This window comes from Salvelinus alpinus, chromosome 29, assembly GCF_045679555.1.
Source record: "Salvelinus alpinus chromosome 29, SLU_Salpinus.1, whole genome shotgun sequence".
Taxonomy (NCBI): Eukaryota; Metazoa; Chordata; class Actinopteri; order Salmoniformes; family Salmonidae; genus Salvelinus; species Salvelinus alpinus.
In genome coordinates, this window is record NC_092114.1 from 19,449,188 (window position 1) to 19,473,962 (window position 24,775).

Sequence of the window (24,775 nt, forward strand, 5' to 3'; positions counted from 1 at the left end):
TTCATCCTTTTATTTGTTTTTATTGAAAACAAACACAAAACAGGCAGGTACAATGCACAAGTTACAATTACATCATCTTTGAATCAGTCAATTTCCAATTATGAATCGCATTTCTCCCAGTATTCCTGGCCTCTCTCATTCTGTGTTCTAAAGGTCATAGTAATGAAGCCTATGTGAGATGGTGTGCTGCGGTGTGTTCTGACGTCTTAAAAGAGGAGTCGTGCTGAGGGCCTGACCTTTATTCACACATCTGGTTCACAGGGCAAAAGGAAAGGGAACATCAGGGCTGGACGTCATACAATGCATTCGGAAGTATTCAGACCCCTTCCATTTTTTTTACAATAAGGCTGTAATTACATTTCCCCCTCATCAATCTACACACAATACCCCATAACGACAAAGCAAAACAGGTTTTTATACATTTTTGCAAATGTATTACAAATTAAAAACAGAAATACCTTATTTACATAAGCATTCAGACCCTTTGCTATGAGACTTGAAATTGAGCTCAGGTGCATCCTGTTTCCATTGATCATCCTTGAGATGTTTCTACAACTTGATTGGAGTCCACCTGTGGTAAATTCAATTGATTGGACATGATTTGTAAAGGCACAGGCCTGTCTATATAAGGTTGACAGTTGACAGTGCATGTCAGAGCAAAAACCAAGCCATGAGGTCGAAGGAATTGTCCGTAGAGCTCCGAGACAGGGTTGTGTCGAGGAACAGATCTGGGGAAGTGTACCAAAAAAATGTCTGTAGCATTGAAGGTCCCCAAGAACACAGTGGCCTCCATTATTCTTAAATGGAAGAAGTTTGGAACCACCAAGACTCTTTCTAGAGCTGGCCGCCCGGCCAAACTGAGCAATCGGGGGAGAAGGGCCTTGGTCAGGGAGGTGGCCAAGAACCCGATTGTCACTCTGACAGAGCTCCAGAGTTCCTCTGTGGAGATGGAAGAACAACCATCTCTGCAGCACTCCACCAATCAGGGCTTTATGGTAAAGTGGCCAGACGGAAGCCACTCCTCAGTAAAAGGCACATGACAGCCCGCTTGGAGTTTGCCAAAAGGCACCTTAAGGACTCTGACCATGAGAAACAAGATTATTTGGTCTGATGAAACCAAGTTTGAACTCTCAGGCCTGAATGCCAAGCGTCACGTCTGGAGGAAACCTGGCACCATCCCTACGGTGAAGCATGGTGACAGCATCATGCTGTGGGGATGTTTTTCAGCGGCAGATACTGGGAGACAAGTCAGGATCGAGGGAAAGATGAACAGAGCAATGTACAAAGAGATCCTTGATGAAAACCTGCTCCAAAGTGCTCAGTACCTCAGAACTGGGGCGAAGGTTCACCTTCCAACAGAACAACGACCCTAAGCACACAGCCAAGACAACGCAGGAGTGGCTTCGGGACAAGTCTCTGAATGTCATTGAGTGGCCCAGCCAAAACTGGGACGTGAACCGGGTTGAACATCTCTGGAGAGACCTGAAAATAGCTGTGCAGCAAAACTCCCCATCCAACCTGACAGAGCTCGAGAGGATCTGCAGAGAGGAACGGGCGAAACTCCCCAAATACAGGTGTGCCAAGCTTGTAGCGTCATACCCAAGAAGACTTGAGGCTGTGATCGCTGTCAAAGATGCTTCAACAAAGTGCTGGGTAAAGGGTCTGAATACTTACAGTATGTAAATATGATATTTTTTTTGCAAAAAAATTATTAAATGTTTTTGCTTTGTCATTATGGGGTATTGTGTGTAGATTGAGGGGGAAATGATTTAATCAATTTTAGAATAAGGCTGTAACGTAACAAAATGTGGAAAAAGTCAAGGGGTCTGAATAGTTTCCGAATGCACTGTGTATTTGCTATGCGTCCCCTAGTTCAGATGGAAACAGTTCAAATTAGTGTATTTCTTTAACAATGCCTAACTATTGGGTCACATTGGGGGGGGGGGGGGGGGGGTTGTAGCCATTTTCTGAGGATAACTGACTGAATCATTTTGTATTAGTGTACACAATCAAGATTTGAGCCATACAATTCAGACCATTCAGATGGCAGACTGATCAATTCGCTGACTGATAACTTTAGTTTCTCTTTCTTAGGCTTTGTCACCATTAGTTGTTACAAGGAGTCAGCATACAGTAATATTATTTTAAATGAAATGAAAAAAGTACTAAAAAGGGTGTTCATTAACAAAACCATGTAACTATGATCTACTATACTGAACAAAAATATAAACGCAACATGCAACAATTTCAAAGATTTACTGAGTTACAGTTCATATAAAGAAATCAGTCAATTAAAATTAATTCATTTGGCCAAAATCTATGGCCTTCACATGACTGGGAATACAGATATGCATCTGTTTGTCACAGACACCTTAAACAAAAAGTATGGGTGTGGATCGTAAAACCAGTCCGTATCTGGTGTGACCACCATTTGCCTCATGCAGTGCGACACATCTCCTTCGCATAGAGTTGATCAGGCTGTTGATTGTGGCCTGTGTAATGTTGTCCCACTCCTCTTCAATGGCTGTGAGAAGTTGATGGATATTGGTGGGAACTGAAACATGCTGTCATACACATTGATCCAGAGCATCCCAAACTTGCTCAATGGGTGAAATGTCTGGTGAGTATGCAGGCCATGGGACATTTTCAGCTTCCAGGAATTGTGTACACGTCCTTGCGACATGGGGCTGTACATTATCATTCTGAAACACAAGGTGATGGCGGCGAATGAAGGGCACGAGAATGGGCCTCAGGATCTCATCACAATATCTCTGTGCCTTCAAATTGCCATCGATAAAAAGCAATTGTGTTGGTTGTCCATAGCTTATGCATACCCATACCGTAACCCCACCACCACTGGGCCTTTTGTTCACAAGATTGACATCAGCAAACCGCTTGCTCACACAAGGCCATACACATGGTTTGCGGTTGTGAGGCTGGTAGAATGTACTGTCAAATTCTCTAAAACGACTTGAGGCGGCTTATGGTAGAGAAACTAACATAGCATTTTTCTGGCAACAGCTCTGGTGGACATTCCTGCAGTCAGCAAGTCAATTGCACACTCCCTTAAAACTAGAAACATCTCTAGCATTGTGTTTCATGACAAAACTGCACATTGAGGGCCTTTTGTCCCCAGTACAAGGTGCACCTGTGTAATGTTCAAGCTGTTTAATTAGCTTTTTGATATGCCACACCTGTCAGGTGGATGGATTATCCTGGCAAAGGAAAAATGCTCACTAACAGGGATGTAAACAAATTTGGCACAACATTTGTGAGCAATAAGCTTTTTGTGCGTATGGAAATTGTCTGGGATCTTATATTTCAGCCCATGAAACATGGGACCAACACTGTACATGTTGCGTTTATATTTTTGCTCAGTATAATAATGTATCAATGTATTCCATGACTATATAACGTTATTGTTTCACTGTGGTGGATTCATCTAAAAGTGATTCCTATGAATACAATGAATTTCGTAATAAAAAGGTGTCATAAAAAATGCCAACCATGATCATTTACGACATCTAGGCAGGTGTTTGGAGAGATGTGCTTTCCGAGTGAAGCTGAAAAGGCAGTGGGGGCAGGGATACGGTCTCTCCCCTGTGTGGGTCTTCATGTGGACTTTGACGTGACTCTGTTCATAAAAGCTCTTCCCACATTCTTGGCAGGAGTATGGCTTTATATCACGGTGAGTGTGGGTCCTCATGTGACTGGTCAGAGAACCAGAACGGTTAAACCGGCTGGGGCATTCAGGGCATTCAAATGGCTTCTCCCCAGTGTGTAGGAGCTTGTGCTTGGACAGATCCCCAGACTGAGTGAAGCTTTTACTGCACTCGGTACAGGTGTATGGTTTCTCACCCGTGTGAGTCAGATGATGGTTCTTCAGGTGTGAGAGTCGAAAAAACTTCTTGTCGCACACTGTGCAGTGGTAGGGCCTCTCCCCGGTATGTGAGCGCATGTGTAACTTCAACAACCCCAGCCTCAGGAACGCCCGCCCACAAACCCCACAGTGGTAGTTCTTCTCGTTGCTGTGGATCTTCAGGTGTGTTTTCAGATAAGCTTTGTCAGCAAAGTCTTTACCACAAACGGTGCATTTGAAAGGTCTCTCCCCCGAGTGTGTTCGCAGGTGAAGCTTCAGATGGGCCCTGCTTGCATACCGCTTATCGCATTGGGTGCAGGAGAACTTCCGCTCACCAGTGTGAACCGACAGGTGAGTCCAGAGGAGCGACTTCCGTTTGAAAGTCTTCCCGCAGTCCTGGCATTTGAACGGCTTGAGCCCCGAGTGTATTAACGAGTGATAACGGTAACCGCTGTTCTCTGAGAAGCGCTTGCCGCACTCCTTACATTCGTACGGCTTCTCTCCAGTGTGGATGCGCATGTGAGTGTCCAGGCTCGTAGGAGTACTGAGGATCTTACCACACTCTGAGCAATGGAAGCCGACTTCCAGACAGACCACAGTCTTAGTGTCCTTAGGTTTAGTGCCCTCTGGTTCTTGACACCGGTGTGGCCCTAGTCCCCAGCAATTCTCAAAGCTCTTCCCACAGTCAGCACAACTGATGTGACCATCGGTGCGAAAAACAGCCATTTTGTGCAAATTCTTGCAGTGCTTCAGCAGGGTGCCCAGGTACGGGAATCTACGGGCACACTGCGGGCAGGGGTGGAGTTTCCCCGGAACCCTGGGGGGACGGGCAGGTTTCTGGGGAAGGGCGGAGGGGTGGGCCTGGCGGGTGTGGATGTGTAGCTGTCGTGGGGTATGGAACATGCAGCTGCACTGGGGACAGCTGTGTGTGGGGGCGTACACGGTTTTACTCTTTGAGACGTGGCTTTTCAACATGGCCAGGTACTGCTTCTGGTGTTTGGTCTTGATGTGGTTCTCCAGGAAGTAACAGTCAGTGAAGGAGATGGTGCAGTGTGGACAAGGAAAGAACTGCGGAGAAGAGACTGAGGGAGAGGGATAAAGAGGTGATTAGGCCTTGAACTCAGAATAGCCTATGTTCTGTTCAGCTTGAGAAGGAGAGCGTGAAGATGAGGAGGACCGGAGATACACTTTGATAGCTTGCTACTACTATAATATATTTTTTATTAAAAACAATACGTTTCTTGCCCGTTATGTATTTATCAGAGTTATTGACCTCACAATAAGCCAGATTGGAGTAACTTACATTGTGGTGCTGAAACTTGAAGCAGCAGCCGCAGCACAATGGAAAATGGCTCATGGTGCAGAAAGTAGGAACATTTGAGTAGGCATAATTTCAAAGTCTTCATTTTAATTAGACTTTACTAACAACAATCGGGCTTTGTGTTGGAGCCTATTTCTTCCCATTTAAGAAATGAGGTAGGCCTACCTGTTTGACAGACTAAATTAGGCTATTTAGGCTGCTATATCCATAGATTTTATTGGTCAATTCCTCCACCCAATATCCCCTCTTTAAATAGCATACCTCTGTGTCAGTGAAGGGCTGTTAATTTAAAACCAAGACTCAAATTGAGAGGGTATGAAAGAAAATGGCAAAACACACAGGCCTACCGTTGTTAGCTTAAGATTTAAGAAAGTAAAACAGATCTGATTAAATAAAGTGATGTATAACAGCGCTTTGGTCCGAGATGCTTTATGCTAGAAACAAGCTGTAAAATACACGGGAAAGACGTGACTCCAATGCATATGGGGATATGTATTGCTTTGTTTCTTTGACATTCAGAGGCTAAACTACAACCTCCTATAGCAGAGGAGACAATTGTACTTTGCTTGGGAAGTAATCTAATTCTGTCACTATCAAATGATAAAGCTATTCCCCTTCTCTACAATAGAAGATATTTAAACCCAGACAGCTTTTGGGGAAACACTTGTTACCTTCTCTCATTGGGTTAAACCACAGAAGAAGAGTAGCCAGCAGTTAAAGCTTAAATGTTTCTGCATCGGTAGGCCTACTCTGTCTGGGGTGGAAAGGTAGGTCTACTCTATGGGGTGGAGAGGTAGGCCTACTCTGTCTGGGGTGGAAAGGTAGGTCTACTCTGTCTGGGGTGGAAAGGTAGGCCTACTCTGTCTGGGGTGGAGAGGTAGGCCTACTCTGTCTGGGGTGGAAAGGTAGGCCTACTCTGTCTGGGGTGGAAAGGTAGTCCTACTCTGTCTGGGGTGGAAAGGTAGGCCTACTCTGTCTGGGGTGGAAAGGTAGGCCTACTCTGTCTGGGGTGGAAAGGTAGGTCTACTCTGTCTGGGTTGGAAAGGTAGGCCTACTCTGTCTGGGGTGGAAAGGTAGGTCTACTCTGTCTACGGTGGAAAGGTAGGTCTACTCTGTCTGGGGTGGAAAGGTACAGTGGGGAGAACAAGTATTTGATACACTGCCGATTTTGCAGGTTTTCCTACTTACAAAGCATGTAGAGGTCTGTAATTTTTATCATAGGTACACTTCAACTGTGAGAGACGGAATCTAAAACAAAAATCCAGAAAATCACATTGTATGATCTTTAAGTAATTCATTTGCATTTTATTGCATGACATAAGTATTTGATCACCTACCAACCAGTAAGAATTCCGGCTCTCACAGACCTGTTAGTTTTTCTTTAAGAAGCCCTCCTGTTCTCCACTCATTACCTGTATTAACTGCACCTGTTTGAACTCGTTACCTGTATAAAAGACACCTGTCCACACACTCAATCAAACAGACACCAACCTCTCCACAATGGCCAAGACCAGAGAGCTGTGTAAGGACATCAGGGATAAAATTGTAGACCTGCACAAGGCTGGGATGGGCTACAGGACAATAGGCAAGCAGCTTGGTGAGAAGGCAACAACTGTTGGCGCAATTATTAGAAAATAGAAGAAAATAGAAGAAGTTCAAGATGATGGTCAATCACCCTCGGTCTGGGGCTCCATGCAATATCTCACCTCGTGGGGCATCAATGATCATGAGGAAGGTGAGGGATCAGCCCAGAACTACACGGCAGGACCTGGTCAATGACCTGAAGAGAGCTGGGACCACAGTCTCAAAGAAAACCATTAGTAACACACTACGCCGTCATGGATTAAAATCCTGCAGCGCACACAAGGTCCCCCTGCTCAAGCAGGCGCATGTCCAGGCCCGTCTGAAGTTTGCCAATGACCATCTGGATGATCCAGAGGAGGAATGGGAGAAGGTCATGTGGTCTGATGATTCAAAAATAGAGCTTTTTGGTCTAAACTCCACTCGCCGTGTTTGGAGGAAGAAGAAGGATGAGTACAACCCCAAGAACACCATCCCAACCGTGAAGCATGGAGGTGGAAACATCATTCTTTGGGGATGCTTTTCTGCAAAGGGGACAGGACGACTGCACCGTATTGAGGGGAGGATGGATGGGGCCATGTATTGCGAGATCTTAGCCAACAACCTCCTTCCCTCAGTAAGAGCATTGATGATGGGTCGTGGCTGGGTCTTCCAGTATGACAACGACCCGAAACACACAGCCAGGGCAACTAAGGAGTGGCTCCGTAAGAAGTATCTCAAGGTCCTGGAGTGGCCTAGCCAGTCTCCAGACCTGAACCCAATAGAAAATCTTTGGAGGGAGCTGAAAGTCCGTATTGCCCAGCGACAGCCCCGAAACCTGAAGGATCTGGAGAAGGTCTGTATGGAGGAGTGGGCCAAAATCCCTGCTGCAGTGTGTGCAAACCTGGTCAAGAACTACAGGAAACGTATGATCTCTGTAATTGCAAACAAACGATTCTGTACCAAATATTAAGTTCTGCTTTTCTGATGTATCAAATACTTATGTCATGCAATAAAATGCTAATTAATTACTTAAAAATCATACAATGTGATTTTCGGGATTTTTGTTTTAGATTCCGTCTCTCACAGTTGAAGTGTACCTATGATAAAAATTACAGACCTCTACATGCTTTTTAAGTAGGAAAATCTGCAAAATCGGCAGTGTATCAAATACTTGTTCTCCCCACTGTAGGTCTACTCTGTCTACGGTGGAAAGGTAGGTCTACTCTGTCTGGGGTGGAAAGGTAGGCTTGTTGTCTGGGGTGGAAAGGTAGACTTACTGTCTGGGGTGGAAAGGTAGACTTACTGTCTGGGGTGGAAAGGTAGACCTTGTCTGTCTGGGGTGGAAAGGTAGGCTTATTCTGTCTGGGTTTGAAAGGTAGGCTTACTCTGTCTGGGTTTGAAAGGTAGGCTTACTCGGTCTGGGTTTGAAAGGTAGGCTTACTCTGTCTGGGGTGGAGAGGTAGGCTTACTCTGTCTGGGGTGGAAAGGTAGGCCTACTCTGTCTGGGTTTGAAAGGTAGGCCTACTCTGTCTGGGTTTGAAAGGTAGGCTTACTCGGTCTGGGTTTGAAAGGTAGGCTTACTCTGTCTGGGGTGGAAAGGTAGGTCCACTCTGTCTGGGGTGGAAAGGTAGTCCTACTCTGTCTGGGGTGGAAAAGTAGGTCTACTCTGTCTGGGGTGAAAAGGTAGGTCTACTCTGTCTGGGGTGGAAAGGTAGGTCTACTCTGTCTGGGGTGGAAAGGTAGTCCTACTCTGTCTGGGGTGGAAAAGTAGGTCTACTCTGTCTGGGGTGGAAAGGTAGGTCTACTCTGTCTGGGGTGGAAAGGTAGGTCTACTCTGTCTGGGGTGAAAAGGTAGGTCTACTCTGTCTGGGGTGGAAAGGTAGGTCTACTCTGTCTGGGGTGGAAAGGTAGTCCTACTCTGTCTGGGGTGGAAAAGTAGGTCTACTCTGTCTGGGGTGGAAAGGTAGGTCTACTCTGTCTGGGGTGGAAAGGTAGGTCTACTCTGTCTGGGGTGGAAAAGTAGGTCTACTCTGTCTGGGGTGAAACGGTAGGTATACTCTGTCTGGGGTGAAAAGGTAGGCTTACTGTCTGGGTTGGAAAGGTAGGCCTACTCTGGGGTGGAAAGGTAGTACTACTCTGTCTGGGTTGGAAAGGTAGTACTACTCTGTCTGGGTTTGAAAGGTAGTACTACTCTGTCTGGGTTTGAAAGGTAGTACTACTCTGTCTGGGTTTGAAAGGTAGTACTACTCTGTCTGGGGTGGAAAGGTATGCTTACTGTCTGGGTTGGAAAGGTAGTACTACTCTGTCTGGGTTTGAAAGGTAGTACTACTCTGTCTGGGTTTGAAAGGTAGTACTACTCTGTCTGGGGTGGAAAGGTATGCTTACTGTCTGGGTTGGAAAGGTAGTACTACTCTGTCTGGGTTTGAAAGGTAGTACTACTCTGTCTGGGTTTGAAAGGTAGTACTACTCTGTCTGGGTTTGAAAGGTAGTACTACTCTGTCTGGGTTGGAAAGGTAGGCTTACTGTCTGGGGTGGAAAGGTAGGCTTACTGTCTGGGGTGGAAAGGTAGTACTACTCTGTCTGGGGTGGAAAGGTAGGCCTAATTTTTTTAAGTACCATGCTCAGATTCCTAATGATGTCTCAGATTTAATTATTTGCAAACAGGGACAGTTTCATTGCAAACAAAACACTGATTGGGCATTAGAGAAATATGATAAGATTAACACATAGGCCTAATTCTCTGTACATTCTTAGTAGCCTGTAATTTGTGTGGTATTAAAAAAGATTCTGCTAATATGTACAATTGCATGAAATGTTTATAAAAAGGCAATTTTTTCTCTGACCTGAAAACACAGTGACAGATTCATGCAATGATTTTACAATAAAGGAGATCTTTCCACCCCAACTCTTGTCCACGGCGAACGCACAACCTTCGGGCCCTCAGCCCTGTGTGCTATAAAAATTCCTGCGTTGCCATCTAATGCACACAGGACGAATAACAGTTTATAAAACGACATATGTAAGGCTCTAGTCTGTCCAAGAAGTGAGGGTAAATGCTAGGCATGTTTTCTGCTACCCGCTTTGTGTTTTCATTCTTATTTTGGGTATAAGGGAGGGTCACTTGTTTTTTTACAGTGTTCAGGGAGGGTTTAGGTTAAATATATTTTGCTGAAGGAAGGCCATCCATTTTCATTAGAGGTCTGATTTTCTTCATCTAACCCTTATTGTGAATAATGTTCACTCCCTATGGGGTGGGAGAGGGAACAAATAAAAAAGAGAAATGTAATTTTCCTAATTCAAGAATAAAGAAATAATCCCTGCTGACATCAAATTAAAATCTTCAGTAATTTATCACCCATTTTCACTGCAGTACTGGGTGTAGACTGGAGTATGTACATGTCCTACCTTCATCGTTGTCTTCATCCCTCCTGGCTCCTGTCTCCTCCTTCACCAAACGCACTTTAGTTTCTCTCAGAAGAGTCTTAAGCACCACCTTATCGATTAGAAAGATGAAGAAACCACAGTAAGCATAAACCAACAACCTTCACTGAACAAAAATATAAACGCAACATGCAACAACTTCAAAGATTTGACTGAGTTACAGTTCATAGAAGGAAATCGGTCTATTAAAATAAATTAGGCCCTGATCTTTGGATTTGGCCTGTGTAATGTTGTCCCACTCGTCTTCAATGGCTTTGCGAAGTTGCTGGATATTGGTGGGAACTGGAACATGCTGTTGTACATGTCGATCCAGAGCATCCCAAACTTGCTCAACGGGTGACATGTCTGGTGAGTATGCATGGCACGACAATGGGCCTCAGGATCTCGTCACATTATCTCTGTGTATTTAAATTACCATCAATAAAATGCAATTGTGTTTCTTGTCCGTAGCTTATGCCCGCCCATACCATAACCTCACCACCACTGGGCACCCTGTTCACAACGTTGACATCAGCAAACCACTCGCCCACATGACGCCATACCTATTGCGGGAGAAAGTTGGTGTTGGTGGCTAGCTAGCTTGCTAGTACAGTTGAAACCGGGAATCATCCGCGAAGAGCACTTATTCAGTGTGCCAGTGGCCATTGAAGGTTAGCATTTGCCCACTGAAGTCGGTTATGACGCCAAACTGCAGTCAGTTCAAGACCCTGGTGAGGACAACGAGCACGCAGATGTGCTTCTCCGAGACAGTTTCTGACAGTTTGTGCAGAAGTTATTTGGTTGTGCAAACACACAGTTTCATCAGCTGTCAAGGTGGCTGGTCTCAGACGATCCCACAGGTGAAGAACCCGGATGTGTAGGTCCTGGGTTGGTGTGGTTACCACGTGCCAAATTCTCTAAAATGACATTGGAGGCAGCTTATGGTAGAGAAATTAACATTAAATTCTCTGGCAACAGCTCTGGTGGACAGTCCTGTAGTCAGCAAGCCAATTGTGGCATTGTGTTGTGTGACAAAAAGTGCACATTTTAGAGTGGCCTTTTATTGTCCCCAGCATAATGATCATTCTGTTTAATCAGCTTCTTGATATGCCACACAAGTCAGGTGGATGGATTATCTTGGCAAAGGAGAAATGCTCACTAACAGGGATGTAAACAAATGTGTGCACAATAAGTTTTTTGTGCATATGGACCATTTCTGGGATCTTTTATTTCAGCTCATGAAACATGGGACCAACACTTTACATCATTTGTTTATGAGCTGTCCATTTGTGATTGATTGTGCTGCAGCTGCAGCTTTAGTTTCAGCACAATGGAAGTTACTCAAATCTGGTTTATTGTGAGGTCAATAACTCTGATAAATACACCATGGGCAAGAAACATCATTCATTTAATTAAAAACAATATAGTAGTCGCAAGCTATCAAAGTTGACCTCTGGTCCTCCTCATCTTCGCACTCTCCTTCTCAAACTGAACAGGACACAGGATATACGCTAGTCCGCAAGCAAGATAGTTCATCTTTTGGACTAAGCCTAATCAAAAAGTATTTGTGGAAAAAGCCTTTGACTCTCTTGCTGAACTGCCACCGTAGGCCTAAACAGCACAGCCATTGGTTAGGCAGATCAGCAAGAGCAGAGCAGGCCAGGGCTCGGGGTTGGAATATTCATTGCAGTGTATAATGCAGCCTAGTTGTATTTACACCATCCCAGCAGCTATCTTAGAAATATTACTTTTCTCTGTGCATCACACTAAATAGCCAATATGCTCACTTGATATTGAGTGCCCAGCTGAGAATCAGAGATGAGGGGAAGCATCAAGCACGTCGATATATAGCCTTATAAGCAACTCATTCTAAAACACTGAGAAAAATGGAAATGTCATAAATTACATGACCTTCCCCTGGACTAGATTTTCCTCCAGGTAACCATTCTGTAAATTTCGATCCATCCCTAAAAGTCACATGTTGGGGAAAGACTACTAACTCATCTTACGTTTGACAATTTTGTTAGTATCACCACAGGGCTCCTCGATATCTTGCTATACCGGGTCGCTTGGTTGGACGTAGTTTGATGTTGCTTGACGTGCTTTTGCTTCTCCAGCAAAGGACGTTTGGAATGGTCACCAATTTCCTTCCGTTCAAAGTCTCCTGGTTCTTTTTTTATTCGGATGGAGTTGAAAGTAACCCCATTAGTGTTGGACTGTTTAGTCCTATTGGTTGTGTTGCTTTGCTTTTTCCCAGGTTTGTTATTCATCGTGTGGACTTGAGTGCCTCCGTCGACACTTTTCCCTTCCTTTGAATTCTGCGAGAAAGACTAGCTAGGTAACGTTAGATTGAACTCAAGACCAGCTCATCACAATGATATCCTATCCAACACACAAAAAAGTTAACATTAGGCTGCACTATCCAAAAATTAAATCCGCAGAATAATGAAGAAACCATACATCTGCATGACACAAATGCTGAAACCTAACTGATTATCGATAGAACATCCATGTGGCATGCGCAGTATCTGCGCAAATATGAACACACGAAAGAGCATGCCGTCAATCACTTCCGGTGTCAACAAATCTTCCACACATTTCAGGAAGGTTATCTAACCTGCAAGAATATCATAACAAACATATTGTCATACATTGGCAAGACTTGCTTTTCAGATAGACTAGCTATATTCCGTAGGGAATGCAGTCAATGCTACGATAGCTGTAAATGTTAAGTGAGAGAGTATAGGCTTGTTGTGTGACTGGGCTGGCTGAGCTAGCATGCTATGGATTTCTCTGTTTTAAAAACGGTGGTTGCACAGTTGGTTAGCATGCTAGCTACACCAAACGTAAACGTATCGACAAAATTACTCACCTGCTTGTTGTGATCTGTTAAATCTGGTTTAGATCACTATACCGTCAGCTAGCTAGCCACTAACACCCTCCCTCAATAGGTTGCCTCTCTAAAGAAAAGGTAAAGTGACATTATATTGCGCAATGAGCGTCCTCTGTATACTTTTCATGGCTGCTCGAAGCTTCACATTGTCGGGGGCGTCCGGCGGTCTGATACGGTCGCGTGTATTGTGTTCGATCACATGGTGAGTTGGGTTTCATATATAATATGTCGAGTATTGTTGCTGTCAGGTGGCCCGTCACCCCTCTGTCACTGTTGGGGGGTTAGGAGCGGGCTTGGGGCTGATTGTGCGGCTACTACACTTTTGTCACGTCTTTAACAACACCAAAGCTGCCATACACCCGGAACTACTCGCCTGTTTTTAGATGATCATGATTTACTTAAAGTTCGCTGGACCCATCTGACAATAGGTACAAGTCTATTTATTGTTTGTTATGATGTCCGCACACAGGTGAGACTGCAGTGTCTTTCTAGGGGCCATTGAGGTTATACACGTAACTGACCTTTGTGCTGATTAGCTTGGCTACATTCTTTTCTGATAGACATGTTTAAATAAAGTAGGCACTTCTGTTGTCTTTTCAGGAAAATGTCATCCAGAAGACAAATGGACCATCTAGAGAGGACAGCCAGCAACTACAGACAAGATGTGAGTGACCATCCAGCTGTGTTTGTACTGTAGCAACAAACCTGTGGCTTATGCAATCCAAAGCTGAAAACAGTTTAACGATCTGTGTTATGATGAGACTGACAATATCGAAGACATTTTGTTAATCTGTGTATGTCTCGGCTAAAGGTGTCTAATGTACAGATTCTCAACTATTACCACAGTTTAATTCTGTTAATCTTCATGATTGATTGACAGGTTATTTCATTTGTAAATTGTGTGTTGGTGTGTGTGTCCAGCGTGTATATCCGGCGCGGGTATGTGGCATCATGGACGAGTCTGAGACAGTGAAACGCCTCCGGCTAGCTGTCCATCCAGACTTTACTTTCAGAGCTGGACAGTGGTGAGTAGTACAGTACTGTCATTTGTTTGGCTACATTCATAGCTCGTTGAAAGGAGACTGAATACAGCATTTACACCAATGGCTTTGGGGAGAGGATGTTTACACCTATCCAATCCTTTCAGATCTGCACAAGTGCGTAGGCTATAGGTATGGGTAGATACGGTATAGGGGGAGAGGCAGTGTGTTGTCACAATTAACCAGTATATCACATCAACAGTTTGTTGGACAAAAGGTCCACACAGCTGTATAGAGGTTATGAAATTCATTATCTGGCACAGGCTGCTGTCAATCATCACGCACAGTGAGAGAGATTACCCCCTGCAATCCATCAAGGTCTTGCGCAATCCTCTTTTTATAATGGCTGTAATACCTTTACCAGGCACTAGAGGGAAGTGTTGTATTGAATGTGTGTAATGCTATTTACAGTGTTGCTCTCCCCTGCCACTGTTTCCCAGGTCATTGTGTTAAAAGACAATGTTCTCAATCAACCCACCTGGTTAAAATACAGGTAAATAAATAAGTTGATAAACAAATGCATATGATGACAGCAGGAAGCAGTTAGGGGGGATTTCCAACTTGCAAGATTGTTTCAGACCCAATAACAGGCTTCATAACATTAATAACATAACATTTAGCACTCTGTTTTTCCAAAGCGACTTAGTCATGCGTGCATTCATTACCAATGGGTGGTCCCGGGAATCGAACTCACTACCCTGGCGTTACACGTGGCACGCTCTACCCACTGAGCTACAAAGGAAAACGGCATTAGTATTGTAGCTAAAAGCAAAGCACACATCCATAGACATGTTTAATTTATGTGATGTAAAAGTACATTCAGTTGATAAATAACCCCTTCAACTCTGAGGTCCATACTGTTGGTGGGCGGTTTGTGTTGTGTATAAACAGAAGGGGTTGGATGGATGTAAAACAGATATAAATACTTTGGTTACACCTCCTCCAGTCCATATGACAGGTGGGTAGGAGGAGTGGGAGAAACATATGTGTGTGTCTCTGTTTAGGTGTCAGAGAGGGAGAGATGCTTGCTAGTTGTTATTGCCTTGGAGGGCTGTGTACTTATTTTTTTTTTTCGAACTTGTGGAAAGTTACCACTTCCTGTGGTATGTGATGTGAGAGACATGGACACATTCTGTACATTTTGAGGTTGCGTTTGAATCCGTTAGATTACGTTCTCAGTTGGACATGTTTTGCATTACTTAACAATAAGGATTCTCTTTTTGTCTCTCTCGGTTTGTCTGTCTGTCTCTCTGTGTGTCCAGGGTGGACTTCTTCATCCCTGGTATGGACTCCACTGGCTTCCAGTTGAAGCTCGCATCCGCTACAAGACCATGGTGCTTGCCTACGGAGCTGTGAGGGGAACGGCACCTCCGTACCTTCAGGCTCTGATCAGGCCCTACACCCAAACAAGGGCACTGCGTTCATCCACCTGTGTGTTCTGTGTGTTCCAGTCCAGGTCTGCTGCAGAGAGAGGGCGTTATCGAGCTGGCTGTCAAATACACACAACATCCCCCCGCACATTGGATACACACCAAGGTGAGTGAGTGTGTGTGTGTCTACATTGAAATGAAAATTTTCACATGTAGTTTTAGTTTCTGCCTCAAAATCAATAGCATTGTCAGTGTCTGTCAGTCTTTCTGCCTGTCTCTCCATCTGGTGTGTGTGTGTTTATAGGTTGTATTGTAAGTCTGATCTCATCCAGTAGCTGTGTCTTCTCTAAGCAGTAAGCTGTGTGTGACTGTGGTTGTCGCCACATAAAGCTGTCTGATATTCCACAGTAAAGTGGTTGGAGACTGTACTCAGCCCTGGGATTGTTTGATGAGCCTGTTGTTAACTCTTCCGTCTGTACTGGGTTAGAGTGTGGGGACTGTGACAACAGATAAAGCAGAGGAGTGTGTGTATACATGTGTGTGTGTATAAAGAGAAAGGGAAAAGGAGAGGGAATTTGCTGCTGTTGTCTTCAAAATACCCCCCATACCAGCTATAAGGTCTCTCTCTCCCATCGTGTGTGTGTGTAACAGCGTCTGTGTCTCCTGAGACTCCTGTCAGAAGTAGCTAAACCGATGCTGCATGGGAGTCGTTTTTTTATCTCTAAAATAGACTTTCTCCACAATAGGGAACAGAAAGCAGACTTCTAAAATGTGGACACGTCTCATACCTGAGTTATTTATCATTACAAAATAAACACTATTTTTATTCTTTCTCTCTCTCTCCTCAGTGCACCATGGACTCTCATGTAGCAATGCGTGTGGGCGGTAACTTCTTTTTTGACCCCCTGCCCTCTGACCCCTGTGTTGACCTGTTGTTGGTGGCGGGGGGCGTGGGCATTAACCCTTTATACTCCATCCTGCTTCACGCCGCTGACCTGCTACCACAGAACCCCGCTAACGTAGGGAGGGGCTACAACATAGGCTCCACCCACCTCTGCTACAGCGCCAAGAACGCACAAGAGCTGCTCTTCAAAGTGAGGGGGGGTACGTGGGTTGACTCATAACCCGCAGCCCCTGTGGTTATATCCGCAGGGCGGGTGGGTTTAGGGGGGGGTACGTGGGTTGACTCATAACCCGCCCAGCCCCTGTGGTTATATCCGCAGGGCGGGTGGGTTTAGGGGGGGGTACGTGGGTTGACTCATAACCCGCCCAGTCCCTGTGGTTATATCCGCAGGGTACGTGGGTTGACTCATAACCCGCCCAGTCCCTGTGGTTATATCCGCAGGGCAGGTGGGTTTAGGGGGGGGGGGGTACGTAGGTTGACTCCTAACCCGCAGTTCCTGTGGTTATATCTGCGGGGCGGGTGGGTTTCGGGTCATGAAATATTGTGTGGATAAAAAATAAAATCAATGTAGCCTATACTGTACATATAATTCATATCTATAGGCTACATTGAGGTCTTTCTTTTATTATTTATTATCTGCTGTTAGTGCGTAGCCTAAGGGACTTCAAATCTATTTTTATTGGTCACATACACATATTTAGCAGATGTTATTGCGGGTGTAGTGAAATGCTTGTGTTCCTAGGTCCAACAGTGTAGTAGTATCTGTCAAAATGGTACGTCAAGGGAACTACTGTTCATATGGGTTAAATGGAATAGTAACCTAACTGAAATCTGAACTGTAGGTCTATAACCTCTCACATTGCCTAATATAACATTAACTCCTGCAGAATGAAGCATTTCTTGCAGTAAAATTACACACCAAATGTAAATTTTGACTCGGGAACAGGAGTGGAGGAGTGGAGTGGAGAAATATGAGTTATTTATTTCCGCATAGAGAATGAATACACGGTTAGCACTGCCACATTTACTATCTTTATAAGCATCATAAAAGCTGATTTTAGTAATTCAACCACATAAAATATGCATCTAAGCTTTTAATTTCCTTAAAACCAGTCAAACTGATGTCAGTTTGAAAATGTTGCTTTCTTTGCGTTATCACATTTTCTCCCCAGTCCCTAAACATCTTTGCTGTGTGAGCGAAGCAGAGAATTTTGATTAGATTTTATTAGGATCCCCATTAGCTGACGCCAATGGTGACATCTGGTCTTACTGGTGTCTGACACGTAACAAAAAAGACTACAGACAAGACATTACAATTTACATGCATTCAAAAACATGAACATGTAGTGTATCTATCAGTTACACATACATGTCAGGACATACACACAACAAGTAGGGAACATAGGGGAGAGGCGTTGTGCCGTGAGGTGTTGCTTTATTCGTTTTGTGAAACCAGGTTTGCTCTTCACTTGCGCTATGGAAGGGAGTTCCATGCAGTCACGGCTCTGTATAATACTGTATGTTTCCTTGAATTTGTTCTGGACTTGAGGACTGTGAAAAGACCTCTGGTGGCATGTCTGGTGGGGGAAAGTGTGTTTCTCAGTGCTGTATGTAAGTTGACTGTGCAAACAATTTGGAATTTCTTATAACTTGAAGTGATGCAGTCAGTCTTACCTCAACTCTGTTCTGGGTCAGCTGCAGCTTAACTAGGTCCATCTTTGCAGCACTTGACCATATGACTGGACAATAATCAAGATGACCTCCCTTGATGCATTCATTCTATCGATTTATGACATTCTGGTGAGCAAGGGTTTATAGTTGAAGTCGGAAGTTTACATACAACGTAGCCAAATACATTTAAACTCAGTTTTTCACAATTCCTGACATTTAATCCTAGTAAAAAGTCCCTGTCTTAGGTCAGTTAGGATCACCACTTTATTTTAAGTGTGAAATGTCAATAATAGTAGAGTGATTTATTTCAGCTTTGATTTCTTTCATCACATTCCCAGTGGGTCAGAAGTTTACATACACTCAATTAGTATTTGGTAGCGTTGCCTTTAAATTGTTTAACTTGGGTCAAACGTTTCAGGTAGCCTTCCACAAGCTTCCCACAATAAGTTTGGTGAATTTTGGCCAATTCCTCCTGACAGCTGGTGTAACTGAGTCAGGTTTGTAGGCCTCCTTGCTCACAGATGCTTTTTCAGTTCTGCCCACTAATTTTCTTTAGGCTTGAGGTCAGGGCTTTGTGATAGCCACTCCAATACCTTGACTTTGTTGTCCTTAAGCCATTTTGCCACAACTTTGGAAGTATGCTTGGGGTCATTGCCATTTGGAAGACCCATTCGCAACCAAGCTTTAACTTCCTGACTGATGTCTTGAGATGTTGTTTCAATATATGCACATAATTTTCCTGCCTCATGATGCCATCTATTTTGTGAACTGCATCAGTCCCTCCTCCAGCAAAGCACCCCCACAATATGATACTGCCACCCTCATGCTTCACGTTTGGGATGGTGTTCTTCGGCTTGCACGCATCCCCCTTTTTCCTCCAAACATAACGATGGTGATTATGGCCAAACAGTTCTATTTTTGTTTCATCAGACCAGAGGACATTTCTCCAAAAAGTACAATCTTTGTCCCCATGTGCAGTTGCAAACCGTAGTCTGTTTTTTTTATGGCGGTGTTGGAGCAGTGGCTTCTTCCTTGCTAAGTGGCCTTTCAGGTTATGTCGATATAGGTATCGTTTTACTGTGAATATACCTGTTTCCTCCAACGCCTTCACAGGGTCCTTTTCTGTTCTGGGATTGATTTGCACTTTTTGCACCAAAGTACGTTCATCTCTAGGAGACAGAACGCATCTCCTTCCTGAGCGGTATGATGGCTGTGTGGTCCCATGGTGTTTATACTTGCGTACTATTGTTTGTACAGATGAACGTGGTACCTTTAGGCATTTGGAAATTGCTCCCAAGGATGAACCAGACTTGTGGAGGTCTACAATTATTTTTCTGAGGTCTTGGCTGATTTCTTTTGATTTTCCCATGATGTCAAGCAAAGAGGCACTAAGTTTGAAGGTAGCCTTGAAATACATCCACAGGTACACCTCCAATTGACTTAAATTATGTCAATTAGCCTATCAGAAGCTTCTAAAGCCAAGACATCATTTTCTGGAATTTTCCATGCTGTTTAAAGGCACAGTCAACTTAGTGTATGCAAACTTCTGACCCACTGGAATTGTGATCCAGGGTATTATAAGTGAAATAATCACAAAGTAGAAAGTAGATGTCCTAACTGACTTGCCAAAACTATAGTTTGTTAACAAGAAATTTGTGGAGTGCTTGAAAAACAAGTTTTAATGACGCCAACCTAAGTGTATGTAAACTTCTGACTTAAACAACTGTATTTAGTCTCTGGGGCAACAAGTAATGACAGAAGAGAAGCTGCATGTATCTAATTATAGACAAGTTGACTAACAAACAGCCTCAAAAAAACGTTCCGCTGTCTGACTGTAGACAACTGCATTTTCTATGTTAGCGGTTTAGTGTTGGGTGCGGGCCTCAGATTTTCACTTTATCACATATAGCCGGGTGGTTGCGGATGGGTTATTAGCAATTGTGGGCGGGTGAAAAAACAGCTGACCCACGCATCACTAGTGTGTGTGTGTTAGTGTTACTGAGCTACAGTTCATATAAGGAAATCAGTCAATTGAAATTAATTCATTAGGCCCTAATCTATGGATTTCACATGACTGGGAATACAGATAAGCATCTGTTTGTCACAGATACCTTAAACAAAAAAAAAAGGTAGGGGCGTGGATCAGAAAACCAGTCAGTATCTGGTGTGACCACCATTTGCCTCATGCAGCGCGACACATCTCCTTCACATAGAGTTGATCAGGCTGTTGATTGTGACCTGTGGAATGTTGTCCCACTCCTCTTCAATGGCTGTGCGTAGTTGCAAGTCCAAAATGTGCTCAATGGGTGACATCAGGTGAATATGTAGGCCATAGAAAACTGGAACATTTTCAGCTTCCAGGAATTGTGTACAGATCCTTGTGACATGGGGCCGTGCATTATCATGCTGAAACATGAGGTGATGGAGGTGTTTGAATGGCACAACAATGGGCCTCATGATCTCGTCACGGTATCTCTGTGCATTCAAATTGCCATCAATAAAATTCAATTGTGTTCGTTATCCGTAGCTTATGCCTGCCCATACCACAACCCCACCGCCACCATGGTACAGTTGAAACCTGGATTCATTATTGAAGAGCACACTTCTCCAGCGTGCCAGTGGCCATTTAAGGTGAGCATTTGTCCACTGAAGTTGTTTATGACACCGAACTGCAGTCAGGTCAAGACCCTGGTGAGGACGATGAGCACGCAGATGAGCTTCTCTGAGATGGTTTCTGACAGTTTGTGCAGAAATTCTTTGGTTGTGCAAACCCACAGTTTCATCACCTGTCTGGGTGGCTGGTCTCAGATAATCCAGCAGGTGAAGAAGCTGGATGTGGCGGTGCTGGGTTGGCATGGTTACACGTGGTTGTGAGACCGGTTGGATGTACTGCCTAATTCTCTAAAATGACTTTGGAGGCAGCTTATGTTAGATACATTTAAATAAAATGTCCTGGAAACAGCTGTGGTGAACATTTCTGCAGTCAGCATGCAAATTGCACGCTCCCTCAACTTGAGACATCAGTAGCATTGTGACAAAACTGCACATTTTAGAGGGGCCTTTTATTGTCCCCAGCACAAGGTGAACCTGTGTAATGATCATTCTGTTTAATCAGCTTCTTGATATGCCACACCTGTCAGGTGGATGGATTATCTTGGCAAAGCAGAAATGCTCACTGACAAATTTGTTCACAACATTTGAGAGAAATAAGCTTTTTTGTGCATATGGAACATATCTGGGATCTTTTATTTCAGCTCATGGGACCAACACTTTACATGTTGCGTTTTATAATTTTGTTCAGCGTTTGTATATATCTAGTTGTATTATATCAGGGTTTGTGTGTGGGAATGAGACCAATAATTGTTCCTCCTTGTCCCTGCTCTTCTTCTCTGCTCTCAGAAAACCATCATAGATGTGTGTAAAGAATTCCCAGAGAAATTCTCCTGTGACTTCCACATCACTGCACAGACGGCAGACATCGACCAGGAACTCCAACCGTCCATGAACCGTAAGTACTACAGAATGACCTTAACACAACCACAAATGTTTACTGAGACAATCTGCAATGGGTTGGAAATTATCTATAGTTTAACTGGATATGTTTCCGTTGGCTGCTAAAAAATACATTCCCAATTCATTTAAATGGATCCATAAAATGACAGCACTACATGAAAGTACATTTTCCATGTCTTTTAATTATTTTTTTTTAATGTTGATTTGATCTTCCACAGGTGGGAGGCTATCAGAGGGGGAGTTGCGTCGCCACGTCGACCCTAACACTACGCTGTGTTACCTATGTGACCCTCCACCCATGATAGAGAGCGGGGTCCAGACCCTGTTTAGGCCTATCCCAGGACAGGATACTGTTTGAGAAGTGGTGGTAGTGCGTACTGAAGACAGACCTCTTCATCAACTATCCACTGCTGCGTCACTGAATATTGTATATCAATGGTGGGAGGACCCACCCTGCTCTCTCCCCCAGTCCCTATGAATTCTAAGACCAACCCAGCACACACCACCCAGACCACGCACCTGCCCATGTTACCATGGCAACATTTTTGGGGCCTTTGGACCATATTTTTCTGCAGGTGTGACCTGGCCACATCATTTGATTTATTTTACCTCACCTAAATGTGTATTTCTACCAGGTACCAACTTGTACAACTGGCTTGACTCGGCTACAATTTGAACAAATTAACGCACAACTGAACTAATCTCTCTTTACCGGAATATTCAACTCAACTATCACCTGACTCGGGTGTTCACCAAATGCAATGAACATCAGTTGTACAGCCCGAGTGTGTATAGGGCCATTGATCTGAGCCTGGCTGATGGTGACCTCTGACCTGTGTGAAGTGCAGTATAATGTGTGTATATATAGCTTTCCTGATGATCCACTACAAGGATGGAGAAACACACTCAAACAGTCCTCAACTCAGTGACTAATAAACTGAATCCTGCAGGGATGCAAACTAGTCACCTTTCGGCGTAATTCGCCGTTTTGAATCTAAAATAGGTGACCTACGTGATTCTTGTAGATCCGATGAAAAAAGTTTGGGGGGTGGGGGTTGGATCACAGCTGTCTGTCTGTAAGTGAACGAGTGATCCGCGTTTGGAGCAATACTGACTGTATCCAAAGCTCCGCCAATCGTTTACATAACAACAGAATGGAAGAAAGAAGAGACAGCCAATTCACTAGTTACAGAATCAGCGCGCGCACTGGAAAGGCAGCTAGTCAGTTACAGCAGGGCGCCTCCTGAACGGTAACGTTAGGTGATAAGCCTGACCGGGGTGAGAAGGTGACGAAGCGTACTTCATGAGCTGTAACCGAAAACTACTGGCATTTGGAAAGTTTGAGGTGAGGGAGAAATTGTGGTGGACGTTAGCTAGCCAGAGAAATGTTGAGCAACATTAGCCAATTTATCTGGTCAAATAAATTAGTTTATGGTGTGAAAATTAGCTTTGCTAATAATGTCAGACAGCTAACGTTAGCTAGCTAACATTACAACATCAGATGAGCAAACATTAGTAACCTAACCAATTCGCACCGAGGTAAAGACAGTTTCAGGTTGGATATTCGCATGTAGTTTTCCTTACGTCCACCAACATCAGTTAGGGACCGTCAGCATAGTGACAAATCAAATTTCAATAGCTCTTTAACCATTACTCCTAACACTTTCAAAACTGGTTGTAGCTAACCCGATGGCATAGACACACATTGCACACCCTTTAGTTTGTCCATTTTCATCTCACATGGTTTTACATGAATTTTTCAAAATTTTGAATTTCAATAGCTCCTTGGCCATGTGACTTCAAACAAGGTTCAGAATGTCCACTGACTATACCTTCATATTGCACACTGATGTTTGTCTACTTTCATCTCATGCTATTAGACTTAAATATGTAAGCTTTGCAGGCCTTCATTTTACATGGGTGTTACATTTTGTTGTTTTTAAGTCAACAAATGTTCCATCCTCGCAATAACTATCTTTCACATGGACACTGAAAAGATCCGCAAATGGCTGTATGTGGAATGGATGAAGGACAGGAGAGGTGTTCAAACAGAGGTGCTTAAAGGAAGGCGCACAGGTAGGCCTCATGAAAAACAACGTTTCATATGCTCTGTTAATCACAGTAATAGGCAGTGATTTGTAAGTCACAGTGAGCTTGATAACGTGAAGGAATCCTTTTCATAGCATCACTTTCATATACTGTACATTAAGACAAATCCTTCTATGTTGAGTATTAGAACGCAGTTTACATAACTTGATATAACCTGATAATGACTTGACTTACAAAATGCAATATTGCATCTGAGGGTTCGTTTTTCTGATGAAAATAGTTATTTGATGCATGGTCTACCATTTCTAACTGGGAAAAATGAGTAAAATCCTTTTTCCAAAATTGACTTAGGTACATTTTTGTGAAGAGGTATGAGGGTTGTGATATGGATAATTTAATAGTAAAATCATTTAATTGTGGGTCTATGGGTGTTTGGGCCAATAAAGTGCCAACTCAATTCTACCATTGACTGGTCTCTCATGCCCCTATGAACGTGGACACGGCAATAGTTTTTAATCTAAACCAGCCGTTTTTTACTGGAGTACACTAACACCTAATTGGGGCTATTTTCTTGACACATAGTAGCAGTTTACCAGATAAGAAGTCAAGAAAATCTAAAAGTAGATTGTTGTAAGGGTGTATTACATCCTGTGCTGGCCCCATTGTCATATCCATTCTGGATTCTGAGTGGTAAAATCATAGCTGAAAAATGCCTCTGTGTATACATTTTCCGCCAAGACAGAACTGCCAAAGGCGGTGGAGTTGCAATCTACTGCAGAGACAGCCTGCAGAGTTCTGTCATGCTATCCAGGTCTATGCCCAAACAGATCGAGCTTCTACTTTTAAAAATCCACCTTTCCAGAAATAAGTCTCTCACTGTTGCTGCTTGTTACAGACCCCCCTCAGCCCCCAGCTGCGCCCTGGACACCATATGTGAATTAATTGCCCCCAATTTATCTCCAGAGTTTGTACTGTTAGGTGACCTAAACTGGGATATGCTTAACACCCCAGCCGTCCTACAATCTAAGCTAGATGCCCTCAATCTCACCCAAATTATCATGGAACCTACCAGGTACAACCCCAAATCCGTAAACTCGGGCACCCTCTTAGATATCATCCTGACCAACCTGTCCTTTAAATACACCTCTGCTGTCTTCAACCAGGATCTCAGC

The 24,775-nt window shown here is 43.8% G+C and overlaps 1 protein-coding gene and 1 pseudogene across 1 annotated transcript; one reads left to right on the forward strand and one right to left on the reverse strand.

The window, feature by feature from the left end:
* Nucleotides 1-12,729, reverse strand: LOC139559239 (oocyte zinc finger protein XlCOF6-like). The gene is made up of 3 exons (XM_071375042.1): nt 12,173-12,729; nt 10,149-10,236; nt 1-4,941 (listed from the first exon to the last, which is right to left on the reverse strand). The coding sequence occupies exons 1-3, from the start codon at nt 12,431-12,433 to the stop codon at nt 3,512-3,514; spliced, it is 1,779 nt and encodes a 592-aa protein (XP_071231143.1). The 5' UTR covers nt 12,434-12,729; the 3' UTR covers nt 1-3,511.
* Nucleotides 12,730-24,065, forward strand: LOC139559240 (oxidoreductase NAD-binding domain-containing protein 1-like; annotated as a pseudogene).
* The last annotated feature ends 710 nt before the right edge of the window (nt 24,066-24,775 follow it).

Bases quoted from the DNA above. Each gene is read 5' to 3' on its own strand.
- LOC139559239 (XM_071375042.1), bottom strand. From the start codon at position 12,433: ATGAATAACAAACCTGGGAAAAAGCAAAGCAACACAACCAATAGGACT. The intron at 10,237-12,172 runs GTAAGATGAGTT...CTAATCGATAAG, and splicing joins TACTAACAAAATTGTCAAAC to GTGGTGCTTAAGACTCTTCT. The intron at 4,942-10,148 runs GTAGGACATGTA...CCTCTCCCTCAG, and splicing joins GGATGAAGACAACGATGAAG to TCTCTTCTCCGCAGTTCTTT.